Source organism: Phaenicophaeus curvirostris, chromosome 2 (genome assembly GCF_032191515.1).
Source record: "Phaenicophaeus curvirostris isolate KB17595 chromosome 2, BPBGC_Pcur_1.0, whole genome shotgun sequence".
Taxonomy (NCBI): Eukaryota; Metazoa; Chordata; class Aves; order Cuculiformes; family Cuculidae; genus Phaenicophaeus; species Phaenicophaeus curvirostris.
This window is the reverse complement of record NC_091393.1, coordinates 91,452,787-91,472,684: the sequence shown is the minus strand read 5'-3', so window position 1 is coordinate 91,472,684 and position 19,898 is coordinate 91,452,787. Positions and strand designations below refer to the sequence as shown.

The 19,898-nt window shown below is 36.3% G+C and overlaps 1 protein-coding gene across 4 annotated transcripts in view; it reads left to right on the top strand.

Annotated features, from left to right (window-relative positions):
* SYT14 (synaptotagmin 14) overlaps positions 1-19,898 on the top strand; it is a 100,514-nt gene that overhangs the window by 2,093 nt on the left and 78,523 nt on the right. For all 4 annotated transcript variants that reach the window (XR_011337059.1, XM_069852870.1, XM_069852869.1 and 1 more), the window contains exon 2: positions 11,755-11,802. Coding sequence is in view for 3 of the 4 variants with exons in the window: in XM_069852870.1 (XP_069708971.1) it covers positions 11,755-11,802 (48 nt within the window). In the remaining variant the exon portion in view is untranslated. The remainder of the gene's footprint in view (positions 1-11,754; positions 11,803-19,898) is intronic.

Sequence of the window (19,898 nt, the reverse complement as noted above, 5' to 3'; positions counted from 1 at the left end):
TTTGTGTTCTCACCCTCCTGTTTGTACAGTGATACCTTGCTTGGACTGTGCTGTACAGCAGTACTATTTCCTGGCCAGCAGTGTTATTAAAAATATGAATTTGATTTGGGTGAATACTAACTCTTGAAGGCAGTATCAAACCGTAGGTCTTCTAGTCTAAAATGTCAAAATACCCAATTTACATTGTGTTCAAGTAAATTTGTGGGTGTATTTAATTAATTAAACAGAGAAAATACTTTGCTCAGTTTTAAAAACACTGTGGTTATCCATATTTTTTTAAATTTTTTTTGGTCAAGGCATTGGAAGTAGGCAAGATTGAAACCTTCTGTTTCAAGAATAAATATAACACAGTTCAAAACTCTTTCAAAGCAGGAAATGTACGGTTATATGTGAAGAGTGCATGAAGTTAAAAGAACTCATATTAAAATAGGAATTGTTTTCTGCAAGATATTAAGTGCTTTTGGCTGTTCTTAAAAATCTGTAAGTATTATTTCCAGTGTCACTTTGTCAAACTACCAGTTTGCACTGGCTTTCACACTAACCCCCACAGTTTTTGTAAAAGTGAAGCTTTTTGTATCAAGTGTTATAGAGAGCTAGGGAGCTCCTGGTCATGACCAGTGACCATTGTCATTTTGGCCAGTGACAATGCTTTGTTACTTTTTTGCACTATGATCACTGATGGACCTTTAAAAGTCAAATATTCTTCATGTGACCGAATTCAAAGTCTGAAATTAGTGATTGCAGGATTTACATCTTGTTCTTTAGAAAGTTAATGAAGCATGTTCTTTTTTATTTCTTTATGAAGACATCAGGTATATAGTTTTGCAGAGGTCAGGCAGTCTCAGATTTGTGAGGAAACAGCGGAGGGCAACCCTGTTGGAAAAGTTTTGGCTCAAACGAGATGAAGGAATTGCATTTACTGTTCTTATGTCTTTGTATTTCTTTTCTGAAACAAGAATAGTTTTAGTATTAAGTAGGAGCTGTATTTTGAGTTGCAAAGTTAGCTTTTATGTTATATTCCCTGTCTTTCATAGGGAGAGGTTAAATTAATCTAGTATAGAGTGTATCAGAATAGGGAGGGTGGCAAATACAGTAGAAAGTAAGGCCAAAGTGAAAGCAGTAGTGAGACCAGAATGGTTGGCAGTCTGAGATTAAGATCCTCTCGCCTGCAGCTGCCCAGGCCTGGGTCTTGTGGTAGTTCTGGGACTGGGAAGTGAGAGAGTTGGGGAGTCAATTCTGAGAATCCCTCAGCATCGCTGTGGTAATACTTGGCAGCTTTAATTTGATTTCTTTATGCTGCTTTTCCTCTTTTGAGCAGTAGCAAAACTTTGGCACCTACCTTAAGAGTTCTATTGAGTTGAAGTCTGGGTGAGGAGTTAGCAATGGAAATCTGTTGTGGTTTAACTAGGGGTGGGAGGGGAGTGAGTGAGTGACTTTCTAGTGCTTGGTTGCTGGCTAGGGTCAAACCACGACTAGATCACATTGCAGTTGTGTGGAGAAGGGAAAAGAAATGTCAAGCTTGCAGTGCGATGCTTTGTAACCTAAGGCTGAATTACCTATCTTGTGTGTGCTCATGCATCTACTTTTAACAGGGTTTTAGGCTGCACGTGAACGTGCTGTAACGTTGTATAGGCTATACAGAAGCATATGTTTCTCAAGGAGGGGAGTACATTTAAGAGATGAACCTTTTCAGACTGAGTTAATTCTTTTTTAGTTCAAACTCTTTCCTGTGGTTTCCATTGTGAAGAGTTTAGTGATAAGAACTGAGAAATAGCGTTTAAGAGAATAATGAGCTGTACAGGACAAAGAAATCTAGTAGGGAAGAATGAATTACAGGGTGGTGCTGTCGTCTAATAAGTTGTTGCTAGTGTAATGAGACTAATGAATGTGGCTTCTCATAATTTTTCACTGCGATCCTACCAATGTAACACTTGCTCTTCCTCATGTAGTATGCCAAGGTCCTCTTTGTGTATCTAGGCTTGTAAATACTAATTTAGTCCCTGCATCTCCTGAGTGTCTCTAAAGTGTCCTGAGCACTCTGATGGTTCTGATAAGATCATCCTTCCCTCTCTTTCCTTGTCTGCCAGCTGTTCAGTTGGGAACCGGCAGCAGGAGCTGCGTATGCTGTCTGTGAATTTGTTGGCTGCTTGTCTGTCCCTCTTCAATGGGGTAGTGTTTGTGTTGTATTTGACTGCTGATTTTTCATGAAATGTTAAATGCCAAAAATATTAAGTTCTTAAAACTTTCTGTCAATTTTGGCTTAAATTAGCTAGCGAATTGGTAAGTGATAGAAGGATGGGGCAGGAAAAACTAACTGTTTAATTATATAAACCTCATTTATTTTAGAAACAAAGACAAAAATTACTAAATGAACCTACTTTTTGTTTATGGATATAAGAAGAGAGAGGATTTAGAAGGCTGCTTCATATAGGTTATCTGATAACTATGCCTACCTGCAAATTTCTAGAATCCAGAGAGGAAAACAAAAGAGCAACAAGCTGTGTACAGTTCTTAGGTAGGATACCATATGTGTGGCTTATTGGTTGAATCTGGCCTAAGGCACAGTTTTACCTTGACTTCCAAGTTACCTGGGACATTCAGGTGTCACTGTGGCACGTACTAGAAGGGTATAAGATGACATAGAGATCCTCAAGCTAGCACTGACCTGAATTGACTGTAGTGCCTCTGAATCCCCATTGGTGTAGCCAGGCAGAGGTTGAGCAGCATTAGGTAAAACCTAAACATTAGAAACTGTATTTTGTACGTATGCCCGCTTTTAAAAGCATTTGTTAAATGGGGGGGGGGGGGGATCACATGTGAGGGTATCAGCCACACAGAATCTGTTTAATGCTGTTTTATGCTTATTCAGTGTCTGTAGTGGAAAATATTCAGTGAGTGTTACTAATTTTTTTATAGTCGTGGTAAAGATTATTCCCTGCATTATCTGCTGATGACAGTAAAACCTTATGCCATATGCAATATTACCATTTTCCTGGTTGGATTTGTGTTCCTTCATCGTCACTGTAGCATTATGGATCCGATGAAATAAAGCAAGCTGTTAGGTCCTTATCACTTTTTAGGTAATAGTGGCTACCTTTTTAAAAAAAACTAACCTCTAATGCTGTACAGGCTTCTTTTTGACGTGCTTACCATGGGCTGAGATGAAACTATCATGCTTGATATAAGAACAGCTGATGTGTTGAGTGAAATTCTTCTTGAGTTCTGTTTGCTTTTAATGCTTAGCACTTCTGCAGATTGGAACTCTTGGCATTCAAGATAGGCATACAGGAAAGCAAACATACAGTCCCTACCTGATTAAAAATGTTAGCTTATATTACTGCCCAGTAAAATACAGGGGATCTATAAGAGAGGAAAGAGTCTTGCTGTCTTCTTAACTGATTTAACCATTAGGTCATATTTTCTCCTCACCTTGTTCTCAGCCTGATTCATGTAGACTTCTTCCAGCTTTTGTAACGAATGATGAAAGGGATCCACAGCTGATACTCTCTGGCTTTTTCCTGACTACTGTCAGGTTTTGAACTGCATGAGGCAAAGGTCCTGTTTTGCATATGAAAGTAAATCTGCCTCTGGGGACTGAAGTGGATTTCAAGTCAACATTTAATCTTTGCACTCTCTACAAAAGAGCCTACAGGAAAGCTGGGGAGGGGTTCTTTATCAGGGAGTGCAGTGACAGGATGAGGGGCAATGATTTTAAGCTAAAAGAGGGGACATTTAGATCAGATATTGTGAAGAATTTTTTTACTGTGAGGGTGCTGAGTTACTGGAACAAGTTGCCCTGGGAAGTCGTGGATGACCCATCCCTGGAGGTGTTCAAGGCCAGTTGGATGGGGCTTTGAGCAACCTGATCTGGTGGAAGCTGTCCCTGCCCATTGCAGGGGGTTGGAACTGGATGGTCTTTAAGGTCCCTTCCAATCCAAACCATTTTAAGATATTGTTTGAATATTTAACTCTTGGAGGTAGGATGTGTTTTCTGATTTCTGTGTAAGTCAGTCTCTAGGGTGAGATGCTAAGACTTTGGCATGATTTTGAAATTTAATTGTATGACAGCAAATTAGCATTGAGTTAATGAACTAAAAGGTCACGAGTAACATGTTCTTTGTTGTGAAAAGTGGTAGATTTAGTATGATTGACATGCACCTTACAGGTATTTTTGGTTTGCAGTCTAAAGCAAGCAGTTTTGCTGCTAACTGGGTTCTTTTGAAATACAAGGTCTTCATAGTAATTTACTTTTTTTATCACAAACTTACTGTTTTATCTGAAATATGATAAATCCAGTTACTGATATTATTTTTGTGGGAATAATTTCCTCACAATGTCTTTGAGTGACCAGGATTATTAAAATGTATACTTTTGAAGTAAAATATTCACACAAGTCTTTAGGTCATTAATCATTAAAAGATATTTCTCAAAAAATGATATTTTTCAGCTTACTTTCTGTTGTGAAACTTTGCTCTAGAGGGGTGTTTCACTGGTGTTAACTAAAAACTATAGGAATTAGCTAAAAGTTATACTAATTTTTTATCCGTTCTTTGCTATACATTTTGTTGTTGACATCTTCCTTTTTATTTGCAGAGCATTTTTGATAGACGTGTACATTTCTTGGCAATGTATATTTAATCTTCTTGTCATTTGCAATGAAGTAACAATTCTTGTAACTGCTGGTTCTCCTTCTGCTCTTATTTAAACAATATCCACAGGTTTTGTATCAGGTTTGAATAATTTATACTCAATGTTTCTGTTGCTAGTTACATTTACTGTATCTCATCATTTACACTTATTAGACTTATCTGAAGTATTTGAGAACAAGGTAAAAGAAAGATCCAGTCTTTTTTTAGTGCTAATTATATTTCAGTTGTCAGAAGAGTGGGGAAAGAGGTGTCTTGTCATCCTGGGTAGAAAGGAAGTTAAGATAATATTATTTTAATGATGGAGAAGGTCCCTGGGAACTTCTATACTTTATGACATAGTTAGCTTAGAAAATCTGTGCTATCTGCATTTCTTCTTGGCTTCTCTAAGTCCGTGGAGATACTTCCATTAATTTTAGTGTAGTTATGATCAGATGCAAAATTCAGTTGAGGAACAGAAATGGCTATGATATTCTTGATTAATTGTAATTGATTGTTAATTTATTTGTTCTGTTGATTACAAATATAATTAAAATTTAAGTATTTTCCATAAGAAAATGAGTTTTAATGTTTGTCACTGTTTTTTAGATTGGATATTAGCAAACAAAATATTCTTAACTTAAGCAGAACAGGTAGATGACCTTGTCCTTAGGCTAAGAAATTAATAGATAGCAATCATTTTAAATGGTCGTAGCAGAGGAATCAGTCTTTACAGCTGGAATTTGTATTGTAAAACTATAATGCTGATCTCTGATGTTTATTCTTGAAAACTTCTGGTCTTGAACATGTTTGCTGCTAATTTAATCCGATACTTATTTCTCTTATTTCTGTGTTAGATAGTTAAGAATTGTTCTCTATTCACCTGCTTATATCCACAGTCTGTTGTGTCTTTTTTCCAGGCTCAAGAGTCTTAGTCTGTTAAATCAATCCTCATGTGGAAAGTGTTTGTGATTTAACCATTTTTATTGACTTTTTTTCACCTTTCTCTGTGATCTCTGTGGTTTTATTTTATCTTTTGAGATGGTGTGACAGAGAGGAGACCAAAACTACACAAAATATACAAGATGTGGACATGTAATGAGTACTTAAAAGGGCAAATTTGATTGATTTTTTTTTTTAACATGTCATTTTTTATATATGCAATATTGTTTAGAGAGTGAAATAGCAATGAGCACAAAAAGAATGCAGAGTTGATTTTACACCATGAGTGAGGATGGGTTAATGATCATATCTAACCTTTTCTGGAAAAGTACCATACTGATGCCAGCTGTAGAGTGGTGGTTTTGTGAAATTCTCTTCAGCTTTGTTTATTTTCCTTTACAGTTAGCTATCTGTTCATCCAAAACCAGATTCTTCCTTAAAATCAGTTCATGGTATGAGACAATTTTTCAAGGATCGGATTTGTGGGTGTATATAAGTGCAAATACCTTAATTATAGTTGTCTTTTATTCTAAATTTATAGTATGTTATATGAAGCAGCTTAGCATAAGAATGGGTTCCCTAAGCATCTTGTATTCATAGTGAAAACAGAATGTCCACGTGCTTCAGACACTTAATATTAACATTTTGGTCAGCTTTTTCACTTGTATCCCATTTTATGTTTCTGCACTGTAACACCTCTGTTTTATGCCTTTGGGGCACAGCATGGTTGTTTCCTTCTTGTTTGATAATCCAGCATGCTTGAGGCAGGTGGCCAGCCTATCCTGGGATCTGTAGATTGACTGACTGTGTCTGATGTGGGGGTCACAGAGCAGGAGTGAAGGAGCTCAGCTGAAATGTGTGTCCCTTGCCAGTGCTGTGCATGAGCAGTGCAGTTACTCCTCTGTAATTTGGCAAGGTGGGCTCTCAAGGACTGCAATGAATGCTGTGGCCCTCACCCTGTTTGTGCTGTTCTCTGAGTGGTATTGTTGTTCTACACTGGAATTTCACGGATTTGTCCAGGGAAAAATAATTGTCTCATGTTGAATAAAATGTTAAGTGAATGTTTGTTGAATCTAGTCCAAACTTCTGAAAATTTTAGTTAAGAGTTCCCCAGCAGGAAAATAATTTATCCTATAAGAAGTATGTCTCAAGTTACACCTGATAACAAAGGCTTCTGTCGTATGGTGTGATGTTCTCCTACAGCTACTAATATGGATTTGTTCCTAAACTGAAGAGTTAGGTATTTTATTCGCACCACAGTATTGATGATGGAACTGAGACTGTGTGACAAGTTTGTTGAAGGAATGGAGCAAACCCTCACTGAGTCTGTGGGTGATGCCAGCTAGGGGAGTAGCTAAGATGCTGGAGGGCAAGGCTACTATATAGCTGCTGCTCAGGAAGTTGAAAGAATGGGCTGAAGGGAACCGCGTGCACTTCAGCCAAGAAAAATAACAAGTCTAAGCCCCTGGAGCACTGCAAGCTCAGAATGGACCGGCCAGGAGAAATTCTACAAAAAAGAACCTGAGGGTCCTGGTGAGGTTGAATATGGACCAGCCATGTGCCTCTGCCACAATGTAGACTGACACTGTATCCAGCTGTGTTAAGCCAGAGTGAGAGAGGCTGACAAACTGGAGAGTCCAGCAGAATGCTGCTAAGCTGGTGGGGAACTGGAGTATATGGCACATGAGGAGAGTCTTTGGAAATATGTTTGTGAAGTCTGGGTAAACCTGAAGGGGACCCTTACTGCAGCCTTTTGCTAGTTGAGAGGATCTGAGAAATAGACATGGGTTCTTCAGGTGCACAGTGAAAGCAGATTAGGCAATGAGTATGAAGTACATCAATGGGAATCCTGATAGCTATAAGGAAGAAATATTCACAATGAGAGGGTGACGCTTTCCCTGCCTTCTCCTTGGAAACGGTAGTGCCTGGAGAGGTTGTGGAATCTCCATCCTTGCAGAACTTGGTTGGTTGAGGCCCAGAGGAGCCTCCTGTAAAAGGTGGTCCTGCTCTCAAATCTCTTAGAGCACCTGAGGTTGTTCCCAGCCTAAATGACTCTATGATAATGCCTGTTTTCAATTTCCTAGCTAATTATTTTCAGCACCTAGCAGTAGGAGTTTCAGCTGAAGTCCAAGCACAGTAGAACTGATTTTTAATTGTACTAGTTTTAGAAAGACATAAAATTTTACAGTTTTATAAATGTAGAACTCAGATGGTGCTTTATCTTCTTTGATGTAAAACTTTTCATCTTTTTAGTGTGATAGTCATCTTGGTGAATACAAAACATCTCTCTTAAATAGAGAAAATAAAACTTCATCAGGTGTTTCACCTGCCTCTAAACCATCCGGCCATTCTGTTTATGCTAAATGTTTGAATGATTAAGATTTTAGGGGCATGAGGTGTTTCTTCTTGCTCAAGATAATTCAAATGTTTTGTTGAATGTGCAGTTCTAAAACTACTTCATCTTTCGTTATTTTTCATTTTATTTTCATTGTCTGAAATTATGAAAAGCTTTGTGTCCCCAGGTGCATTTTTGTCTTCTCGGATTACGTAGTGGACAAAGTGTTATGCAGTTTTATATGCAAATTAATTTAAAACTTTAAACTGTTAAATAGGATATAATGTTCATAGTCAACATGAGGAAAATTATTAATTTTTATCTAAATCAAGTTTTATCTAACTATAAAATATTGTGACCTGCCACTATATTAAAATCAGTTACTATAAAGTAACATTTAAAGACAATGAAATTCAAGAGGGTCATAATGCTCAGCCTCCGGGATTTGTGGACTAACTGATACAAAACCAGTCTTTTCAGAGTGAAATGCTAAATTAGCAGTTGATGTCTTGCTGTCATGCAAAACATTTTCATATTTTCAGTTTTATTTCTTTCAGTGAATAGGTTATTCAAAGCTGAGGGACTTCTTAGGAGTTGGAAAGGCAGAAAAGCTTATATTCATTTGTTAATCTGTGAGTAAAAGGAAGGTGTCAATAGTACATTAGTTCCACAGTTTTGAAGAGCTCAAGGGAAAAGAAGAATCTGCCCAGGTCACTTAAGGATAATATTTCATGTGTTTCATAAGTTGGTTAATTCAAAATATAAAAATGCTTTCTTCAACTTTATTTTCAAAACATCTGGGTCACTTGTTATAATTTTATTTATGTTGTTTTCCATCCAAAAGCAGTTTGGAAAAAGAGTAGATTAATTACCTGTTTAATAAGAAATAGCATTCAGTGTTTTCTAACAAAATTAAAAGTTAAAATCCTGAATAAATTCATGTTAAATTATATGGATTTATTATGTGGCCTTGTGGTCAATAAAACTAACATGAGGATTAATGGAAAGGCTTTATTTAGTGCAACGCCACCATATTTTACCATCTACATGACTGAAAAAAGAGCTCTTTCTTTAGAAAACAACAGGTAACAATGCAAAATCCAAACCTAAAATCAGTATTTTATGATGAGTTTTCAAGCTGGTCGATTTCACTGAGGGCAGTATAGAATTAAAATCTAATGCTGCTCACTGTTTTTCTTTCAGTCATTTCTTGGTGAATATTATTAACTGTCTACCATCTGTAATGAAAAATTCTTTTACTTTTTTTTCAGTAATTTCTATTCTTTCTTCACTGCTGAACTTAAGCCTATGAGGGGAAGAAAATCTAAAGAGAAGAGTTTCGTTCACTCTTTTAGGTACTCTTTTGTAGTCTGAAGATGATTGCAATGACTTTAGAGAACATTGTAATCCTCTCCCAATATTTGCTTTTTTTAAAAAAAAAGCCTTGTGGTCCTAAAAACAGATTTTTTTTTTTTTAGTTGGTTTTTGTTATGTTTTCTTTCCAAAATGTTTTCTGAATGGAAGTAATTGGCCAGCTTCTAGAATGCACTGAAAAGAGGGTGTTGTTATATTGTTATTGTGATGGTTATTGGTTTTGTAATGGTGATGAATATACAGAACTCATGGGATCATCAGACTCACTGATACTTGATTTCTCATTCAAGAGTATCTTTGAGGCTTGTGTTTCATTTTACTGAATATGAAAAAAAAGTAAGTAGACATAAAATGAGGATTCCTTTTAACTTCATACCTCACAGACATTTAATTTAATTTTAGAAGCTATGTCTTACTACATTTTTTGGGTCCCTTTTATCCTTTTTTCCCTCTAGTATATGCATTTCCTACAGTTATTTCTTTAAAACTTTAACGACACCATTTGTTAGTGTTAACAATTCTGAGTTTAAAATATTAGTCGATACTATAATATCCTTTATTATATGGCATAATTATTTTATTATGGAATTAAGGAGAATGATAAGTGCTATGTTATGTATTTCCATAATTTTGAGACAGAAAGAATTTTGTCATCAGAAGCTTGTTTTAGAGTGTCGTGAAGCGTTTGGAGCCCTGTCATGATTAATGCATGTGGAATAGCTGTTTTGTGAGGTTTTGGATCTGTCTGTTTTGTATTTTCATGAGGTTGCAGAGAACTGGATATGAAAACTTAGGCAATTCCTTTCAGTTTTGTATCCATATACGTGCAGTCTCTTGTTGTCAGTGGAAAAAGGCGTAGTGGGCATTAGGGCATGGTTAAGATAGGTCATAGCTTGCTGTAGCTTGTAATGTTAAGTTATGACTGCAAGGCCTATCATTCTGAAGTATATTCAGTTAGAGGAGGCTCATGAATACTGTAAATATATTCAATATAAATTAGTCGTAATAACACAAATCAACTCTTCTGATAATTTCTAGATGCCATTAAAAGCATCATCAGTTTGTAACTGCCTGCTTCTTTTTCCTCAAGACCTAGCAACAGCTGGTTTCATACCCCATCCGTGTATCACACCTTCCTCTTTCAGCATGGTTAATTGAATGTGTTCTCCTTCCTTTATGGATTCCTTCATTGCCCTTACTAGGTGTATTATGCGTTGATGTCATCTAATTGTAATAATAAAATGCAATAAAATGTTTTTTATTAAAATGTTAACTAAAGCTTAATATTTCTAGCAACAATTCTGTTATTCTCATATAAATGTCACATATTCTGTACAGCTGGGCTTTTTTAATTAAAAAAAAACTCCTAAGGAGAAATTCTGGGTAAACCCAGCCTTTAGTAACAGAATCATAGAATCATAGAATAACCAGGTTGGAAGAGACCGACCGGATCATCGAGTCCAACCATTCCTATCAAACACTAAACCATGCCCCTCAGCACCTCATCCACCCGTGCCTTAAACACTTCCAGGGATGGTGACTCAACCACCTCCCTGGGCAGCCTGTTCCAGTGCCCAATGACCCTTTCTGTGAAAAATTTTTCCTGATGTTCAGCCTGAACCTCCCCTGGCGGATCTTGAGGCCATTCCCTCTCATCCTGTCCCCTGTCACTTGGGAGAAGAGGCCAGCTCCCTCCTCTCTACAACCTCCTTTCAGGTAGTTGTAGAGAGCAATGAGGTCTCCCCTCAGCCTCCTCTTGTCAAGGCTAAACAACCTCAGCTCTCTCAGCTGCTCCTCATAAGGCCTGTTCTCCAGCCCCCTCACCAGCTTCATTGCTCTTCTCTGGACTCACTCCAGAGCCTCAACATCCTTCTTGTGGTGAGGGGCCCAGAACTGAACACAGGATTCAAGGAGCGGTCTCACCAGTGCCAAGAACAGGGGCAGAATAACCTCCCTGGACCTGCTGGTCACACCGTTTCTGATCCAAGCCAAGATGCCATTGGCCTTCTTGGCCACCTGGGCACACTGCTGGCTCATGTTCAGTCAGCTGTCAACCAACACCTCCAGGTCTTTTTTCTCTTTTTTTAGTGTGGACAATAATCATAACAATATTTTGGCATTCTATTGTTGACAAATATTTTTGATATTTTGAGGATTCTCCCGTTTCCTTAGAACATGAAATTATGTTTTATACTTTGGAATTACTAGTGTGGCTTCAGTTGATTTGCTTGTGTTTGTAATTTTACCTAAATAAATTCTTCAAACTGCACCATCATTAGCGATATTAAGCCAAAGTTACCTTTATTGTTTTCTCCAAATGATATAATGTATAAATTGAAAACAAGTTAAATGAATCATTTGCATCTTTATTAAATTACATGATTTTACAGCTTTTTCTTTTACGCTGTTTATAAGCCTTATTAAGAAGCCAGATAATTTTTTTTTTTTAATATTTTCTAATGATTTATTTCCACATAGGTGGAGAACGAACATGCGGCGTACATGAACTAATCTGCATTAGAAAAGGTAAGGAGTGATTTGTGAAAGTGAACTTCTTGGGTTGTAAATACTACTGGTGAGAAATCCGCTACCTAATGTTACCATCTGAACGTTTTCTGGATCTTAGTGTTGCATCTTTGTGTACAAAGTCTTTTGGTGCTGACACTGTCAATGAAAAAAAGAAAAATAATGAAATAAAATGTGAAATTCCAAAATAAAACTTGAATTTTCTCAAGAAAGAAAAATGCACTCTTAGAATATTCACGGAATTATTAATACTTGGAATTTTTAATGTTGTTCAGCTGTGATAAGAAACCACAAACACTTCAATCTTTGCCTCGTCTAGATATTTGTAAGATTATTTCGTTTTTAGTCGTAATGGAAAGTTGTGAGGATATTTTAAACAACTGATGTAATGAACTGGCAATCTCTGCATGTGTTTTCAGTTGAGTCCCTAATGATGCAAACTTCTTTGAAAACAACAGTATCAGTAATGAAACCAGTAATTGATAGAGCATGAAACAGAGCTCTGCCAGAGGGGACTTTTATAGGTTTAAAGCTGTTGCAATGACTGAAGTTGGAGTGTGACAGTACAGCTCAGCTGATATAATGACTAGATACAGTTCTGTTTTCTGTCCTCTTTGCCTGCTCTGTGCTCCTTTCTGTGGCATTGCTGTTGAACCTCTGTGTTCTGATCTGAAGGCTTAACCAAACGGAAAAACATTACTTAAGGGATTAGTTCCTTGCCTTGACTTGCTGTTAGGTCGGAAGAGTCTCAGTGCTTTCAGAAGGAAAGGAGTAAGAAAGTGGGGTGGGAAAGTAGGAGAGCTGCTAGGTGCTTCAGAGCAAAGTGTTAGTCTGGCTCAGTAGTATTGCCAAACCACATCATACCTAGTAGGAGGAATAGAGCTTAGTTGTCATTGTGTTCACTTAAAAGTTTTAGTGAAACCAGGGGATTCTTGAAACAATTTACTTAATGTCTTGTAACCTAGCCTTAAGCCTGCCAGTTAAGGTGAAAAGTAGCTTTATGGTCACAAGTCATCTTTTTCAAATATCTAATAAAAGAAAAGTGCCTTGTGTGGTATGACATTACTGCAGTTAAAAACAATTTTCTACTTTTTTAAACTGTGAATAATTTTATCCTTGATTTTTTTTTCTTTCTCATTTTGGGAGGAGGTTACTTTTTTGTTTACATGTTATTTTTTGTTGTTGTTTTGGGTTTGTTTTTTTTTGAAAAAACTTCTTTATTGCTATCTCTGTTTTTCCATTGATGGATAAGTTGGTACACACAGTGCTCTGTATTCCTTCTATAATGGGCTCTGCTTTTCTTTCATAAGTTATGAAATTCATTGGAAGTTCTGCTACTGCTAAAGTTTCAAAGTCTATTAATCTTGCTAATCCCTATTTGTTTCAGGGTACCATAGTGATTTTAAGAAAAACAAATTTTCTACATTCTTGGAGGCAGTGCTGTATGGTTTTGAATGTATTGTTGGGAAGCTAAACTGCAAAAATGTGCTTTTTCTTGAGGTTTTGTATTGTGTTTGAACATCAGATTCTAAGCTCTGTGATTGATCTTATAAACATTTTTTTAATAACAGGTGCATGGAACCTGTGTTTTAGCATTGGTGGTTATAAATTAGCCTAGGCATAAGTGTGATAAAAAGAGAAGTATCCTCTTAGTGTCGTATACCTGCAATGTCTGTGGGTACCTTTTTTCTTTGCGAGTTCCCATGTGTATTCTAGCCTTGTGTGCCCCTGTGCACAGCCATATAATGTGTGGAGTGGATGCATTCTTGTCTGTCCTCCCTCTCTACTTAAGGTGTACAGGTAAAGCAGAAGGTACTTGCCATTGTACAAACAAATTTTCCTGCCATGTAGTATTTTGATTACTTTATCTAGGACTTTATATCATCTGATGATCATCTGACTTTACATGATCTGATCATACTCAGGATGTTTTTAATGTCTGACTAATGGCCAGACTTGTAAGAATTACTTTATTTGCCCGTTGTCCAGGCCTTCTTGTTTGCCAGGATCAGAGTGCATGCTCAAGATCCGTATTGACCTCCTCGGAATAGGAAGGGCCTTCCAAACTGAGATTCCTTGGCTGCCAGCAGTCTGGAGCTGGTCAGATCAGACCTTCCAGCTCTGTCCTTAGTGCCACTGGGTACTCATTCCAAGCCTATACAAGATCGATCTGAAAAGTTTTGTGGCGTAGGGTTCTTCCCTTCACCATCTCTTGGCTCTGCTGTGAAAGCCAAGTCTTTCTTGGTCCATGAGCTCACTGATGAACAAAATACTCACATTACACGTGTATAATTCCCTGTAGTCTTGTCTGATGCTAAGGAAGTTTGCACTGTCTCCCCTCTCCTTTTTCACCCATGCCTGTGTGACTGTGGCACCAGGACAGGACACCCTGGCACTCCTAGCATTCACTTTTCACTCTTTCTCATTGAATGCTAGCAGTGAAGTTTTGAATTAGTGCAGTGTTTGATGAAATGGCTCTCTGCATTTGCTTTTTGCCTGGGAGCCTCAGACACTTTCTGCTAGGTGGTGTAGGTAACTGCAACTGCCAGGTGACTCCAGTTACAGTGACCTTATGGAATCTCTGAAAGAAATATTAGTAGTAAATAGCCAGCATAACTACCTAGAGTTCTTAAACATCTCTGGTGTATGTTTGTGCTTTGCTTGTCTGTCCATCCTTCTCATAGTCCTTCCAAACATGTTGTTGCTGAGAAGCAACTAATACGATAAACAGCAATGTTCCCTCTTATTTATCCTGTAGTGAATAGGGAAAAGGGAAGAGCAAGTAAGCAAGCAAGAATGTCTTCTATGAATAATGCAAAGGAAAACTTTCCGGTTTCAAGTGATGAAGGTAATTAGAATTTACATGGGGATTATGCAACCTGAAGAACACCTGTTGCTGGTGATAATTTTTTCTTTCTGGTTAGCAAAGGAACACATTCCTGCATTGTCTTTTTCTTGCCAGTCCATTCATTTTTGCTAGCAAAATAGGAACCTTGGGGTATTAGATGATGAAATGTGAAAAGGGACCAGAAAGGTCTGCAAGGCTATGTGTGTCCTCATCATTTAGCTCAAATTATTTGATGAAGGATTCTTGTCTATATATAAAGGTGTAACTCTAAAAACAAAACCCAGAGATTAATAAGGAAGTGTCTATTCTAGGAATATTCAGCTCTTAAAATGAAAATAACATCACTGTTCATTTTTTTTGAGTTTTGCATTTCACAAATTAGCCAAAACCATGGAGTTTTTTTACATTCATTATCTTCAATTTTTTAGGCACTCTAGGCTGCAGTACTGGGGACTACAAACAATTGTGTTTTCATTTAAAAGCATCATTAAAGCATCTTCGATGGTAACGCTACTTCCACTGTAATAAATAAAACTAATTTGGTTTGTAGATTTATTTTTAACTTTCTGAGGCTCAAAGATTCACAAGCACCCAGTTATAATGTTTATTGAGTATCTGAGATTGTCTAAATTCTAGTATAAATATGACAACAATACAGTACCAATACAGAACTTGGATCTGCTAACCAAAGGTGTAGCAATTGTCTAGCAGAGGGCCTGCTGCCTTGTCACATAATGTTGTTATAGCTTCATAGTTGCCCCAGATACTGTGCTGGGTCCACTTACAGTCTGCACAAGAAGGCTTACAGTACTTTTTATAATGTTTTGCTTGTTCAGTTTCCTTTTAGCAGATTCATACATTTTTCAGAAGAATCTGCAAAGAGCTAACCAGTAGTAAGAAGGCTGATAGGATTTTCTGGAAAGCCTTAAAAGCTAATTTATATGTATTATTAAATAGAGGCTTTGAAACATGTAAATACTGGACAGGTGTGTCCTGAAAAATGTGCATATTTTGTGGCAGTTGTATAACATCTAGTAGCTGCAAAATGCAGAACAAGTCACTTTCCAGATACAGAAAAGAACTTTAAAGTATATCAGGTATTGCAGAAGTGCAGTAGTATAGCACTCAAATTTGTGACTCCTGTGTTTAAGGCAGCTATGTGGATGAACTGTTTGTGTGGTTCTGTATCTCCACATTGTTCAAATCTGGAAACGAGAAAGGAAGAAGATAACTTTGTTTTCTTTATAAATGAACTTAGTGTTTACTTCTATTATTTAATGCAAGTTTATTTTATGTACGCACACACATTCAAATTCTTACTTCTCTGACGATAAGAATTGAAGACTCGCTAAGGAAAGAAGAATCCTGCTTAGTTCAGTTAGTAGTGACTGTCATTTCATTCTTCCACTTGGGCTTCCTGACAGCAAAAGAAGGTGACAGGGTTTATCTGAAATTACTCAGTTAAAGGTTTGGCTTTTGACTGGCTATTTTCCTAACAGAGGTGTTTTTGAGAGAGTCACGAGAGTTAAATTAAGTTGTTCCTTTGGTTATTTTCTGTGGACATAAAAGAGTTTAAGGATCTTGTGATCAGACTTCAGGAAAATGTATCTTTTTTGGCTCTATAGTACACTGTAGCTAGGCTGCTTGTCTAACTTGGAATTAGCTTTTGGTAGATGTACTAATCTTTTAATTAAGGCTGTTTTCAGGTTCAGTTTGTACAGATGAGGTATACTTGTCATGAGCGTTTATGATACTGAGTTTTAATTGAAGAAACCCCTTCTGTAATATATTCTGATCTATATAATACAGTGTGACATGGAAGTTAAATTAAAGCGGACAATACATGACCATATTATTTTTAGGTCTCTTTCACCTTTCATTATTAGTTTATGTATTTTTGAAGTAATGGAAAGTGCTACTTCTAACTCAGTAATGTGTTTCGTATTTAATTTATGGAAACATAGATTGAGTATCTGAGTAAGGTCTGAGTTGTGCAGATTTTTTTTAAATTATTTTTAAGCCCTTTTTTCCTTTTGCAAGATGTTCTCTTCTTTCTATTGTTATGACAATCTTGCAAACAAAGGAAATTATTCAGCAAGCTGCCTTTGTGACTAATAATGGAACAGAAGTGCTCCTTAATATGCAAAAGAAAGAAGTTGCAACAAGACAATGCTTTTGACTGACAATGAAAATTTTGAAAAGATAAGAAGATATGAATTTTTGTTTTGTCAGAAGTATATTTTTAAATGGAACTCTGTCCTCTTTAACCTTCTGGTCAACTATCCTAATCCATTTGCATGTATCTGTATGTTAAGTTTTCAACTGCATTTAATTCAAGTGGGGAAAAAAGGTATATATTAATGAGGTTCATTTTACAAGTAAAACCATTATTTTATTACAAGTCAATTGTGCCTGATCTTCAAGTTATATTACAGTTTTTATGATACTCTACAATAAGTAAGTTCCTCTGTAAAAGAAGGAAAATGTTTTTCCCCTTTCTCTCTGCTGTCATCCGGTTGTTAGAACGTCTTTTTCAAGAGAAATGTGGTACCACAGATAGTAGCATATTTCTTTAAATTAGATAACCTCATATTGATGAAAAAACCTAAATATATGTTGTTCCTACTCATTTCAGGCTTCAGATGTGGACAGTACAAAGTAAAGTGCATTTTCTCTTTTTCAGTTATAAGAATAAAACCTCTTCATTAAAAAGTATATCCAATTAAAGCTACTTTTACAATATATGCTGAAAATAGTAATTAATCTGTTCGTAATTGTGGACTAGTTACTCTTAAATGGACAAATACTTATTTTTTTTTCCAGGCTAGAAGAAATGTTGTGACTTTTATCCAATGAATACTAAGCTCAATAGATCTGGGAGATATTATGAAAGTATGGTTACATATTGAAAAAATGAAAGTAATGATGTTAGAATTAACGATGCCAGAATATATACTAAATTTTCACTCTGTTGGAAAGCTAATCTGTATTTATACATTTTGGACTAAAGAAAGCTTGATATGAAGTAAATAATTTTGATGCCTGTACAGGAAGCAGTTATATTTCTTTGTGTTCTCCTGTGTTTGAAGTCTTGTGGAAAGCAGCATCTACTCAGGTCACACTGCCTTTTCTTCCATAGCAAGTTTTGTGTGCAAGAACTTTGCTGTATATGAAACCTGGCGTTTTTTTAACTTAAAATGTTCATATAATCATTTTTACTGCACTGTGCTTTGCCATGTATCCTAGTTTATCACTGCATTGTTCAGAAATCTGGGTCCTGGATTGTCTCACACCTTCATGTTAATTGTGGTGGCTGATAGGGAAAATGTGTTTTTAAAAGATTTTTATTACATAGATTATTTCTCTCCCCAGTATTGGGCAGCAACTAACAGTAGCTATGAACTTCTAAACTGCAAGCCTCTAGACCCTTGCCAGTCTTCAAGACTTTTGCACTGGGAATATTATTTGAGAGTGCCACTAAAATCTATAAGCACTGCTATTCTCTTACCCACTTTGTGGAGAATACGGTCTTATAATATGCTGTGTAATTGCAACAGATTATTGGGATTTGGAGATAATCAAAATGATTCCATGATCTTTGTCTGTTCAGAGTAGCAGTGCAATGTTTGCTTCGCAGTTTCTTTTTGGAGATTTCTGCCATGAGATACTACTTAATAGGAGGTGAATTCCTTATTAGAGAGAAAGGACTGAGGCACTGGTAGATCAGCAGGGGTGTCAGGCTGACAATTTCCTCAGCCTATAAGGATTTAGGAATTAAGAGATTTCTGTCAGAAGTTTAAATCTTCATCTCAGAATATGGCTTCTGTTATTTGTAAATTCTTCCTTAGAACAGTGATATTTAGGAGCTCAGGTTCCTCTTTTTTCTATAATCAAATTTATCTCCAAAAGACAGTTTCAGCATGGTATTTTAAAAGAAAGGGAAAGGAGTACTGTAAGTGACAAACTGCAGAGGCAATACAAGTATTTTTATGCAGTTATGCATGTGATTAGATAACTTGCCGAACCAAACCCATTTTAACACAAACTATAATTTATTAAGTATATTGATTTAAATAGTTAAATAATTTAATTGCTCGTAATAAAATCAGATAAATGTAATTTTTTAATTAAAATACATCCTAGACTTTCTTCCTGTTTGAAGGAAGTTCTGGAGCCTAAATGTTACAATGTATTCTTTCTTATTTGGCCTTGTAATTAGATGTTAAGGAAACCAGGAGGGTGGAGGAATGTCTTGATTTATCTCTGTAACAGTGCAGATTATTCTTCAGCCAGCATGCAGTGACCTAAACCAAACAATGAAAAACGTTGCTATTATATATAAATTAACCTTTTAGTCTCATCATTTATCACTTCAAATAATGTAAGTTTTCTGTTTTCCCCAGTATTACTTTGAAAGGTTTATAAACAGAGTTTTTAAAGGGCATTGTTATTCCATATAGAAAGTTAAATAATCACTTTGATCCTGAGGTGTTTAAGGCACGGGTGGATGAGGTGCTGAGGGATATGATTTAGTGTTTGATAGGAACGGTTGGACTCGATGATCCGGTGGGTCTCTTCCAACCTGGTTATTCTGTGATTCTGTGATTCATTCTGTCAGTTTTCCAGAACTTCTGAAGGGTTCGTGTTACTAAAACTTGTTAATAATTTTGTTACTTAGGAAATGCTCTTTTCAGTTCTGCATTGAAATTCAATTGTCATTTCATATTTATGTTCATTTAGGGCAATATACTGGCAATAGATATTTAAAGTGTTGAAAAACAGGTAGCTCATGTTGCACATGCTTATAATTTGTGCCAGAGAGTTTGTGAACTTGCTGTATAGCAAAACGCAAGATCCAGAGAAACAAACACATCATAAGACAGTAGAATAACATGTATTTAACATAATAAGCTCACAAATGTAGCCATTAGTAATGGGTTAAGTTAAGAAGTCTGTACTGCAGAAGAAAATCAAGCCACAAATTTGAATTGAAGGGGGCAGTATCTTTATACAGAAAAAAAATCAGTTTTAATGTTACCTAAGTGTAGCTAAAGAATTAAAAGCATTAGTAGGTGAAATGTAATAGTATGTTTTAAGTTGAGCAGAAATACTTTTTCTGATGTTTGTTTTGGCAAAACATAACAGAAATAGGTAAATTTGTAGAAAGGAATTACATAATTCTGATGTTTTTTATGAGATAAAGAAGAAAGATGAATACAAGTTAGTATAGGAAGCATAGGAGATACGT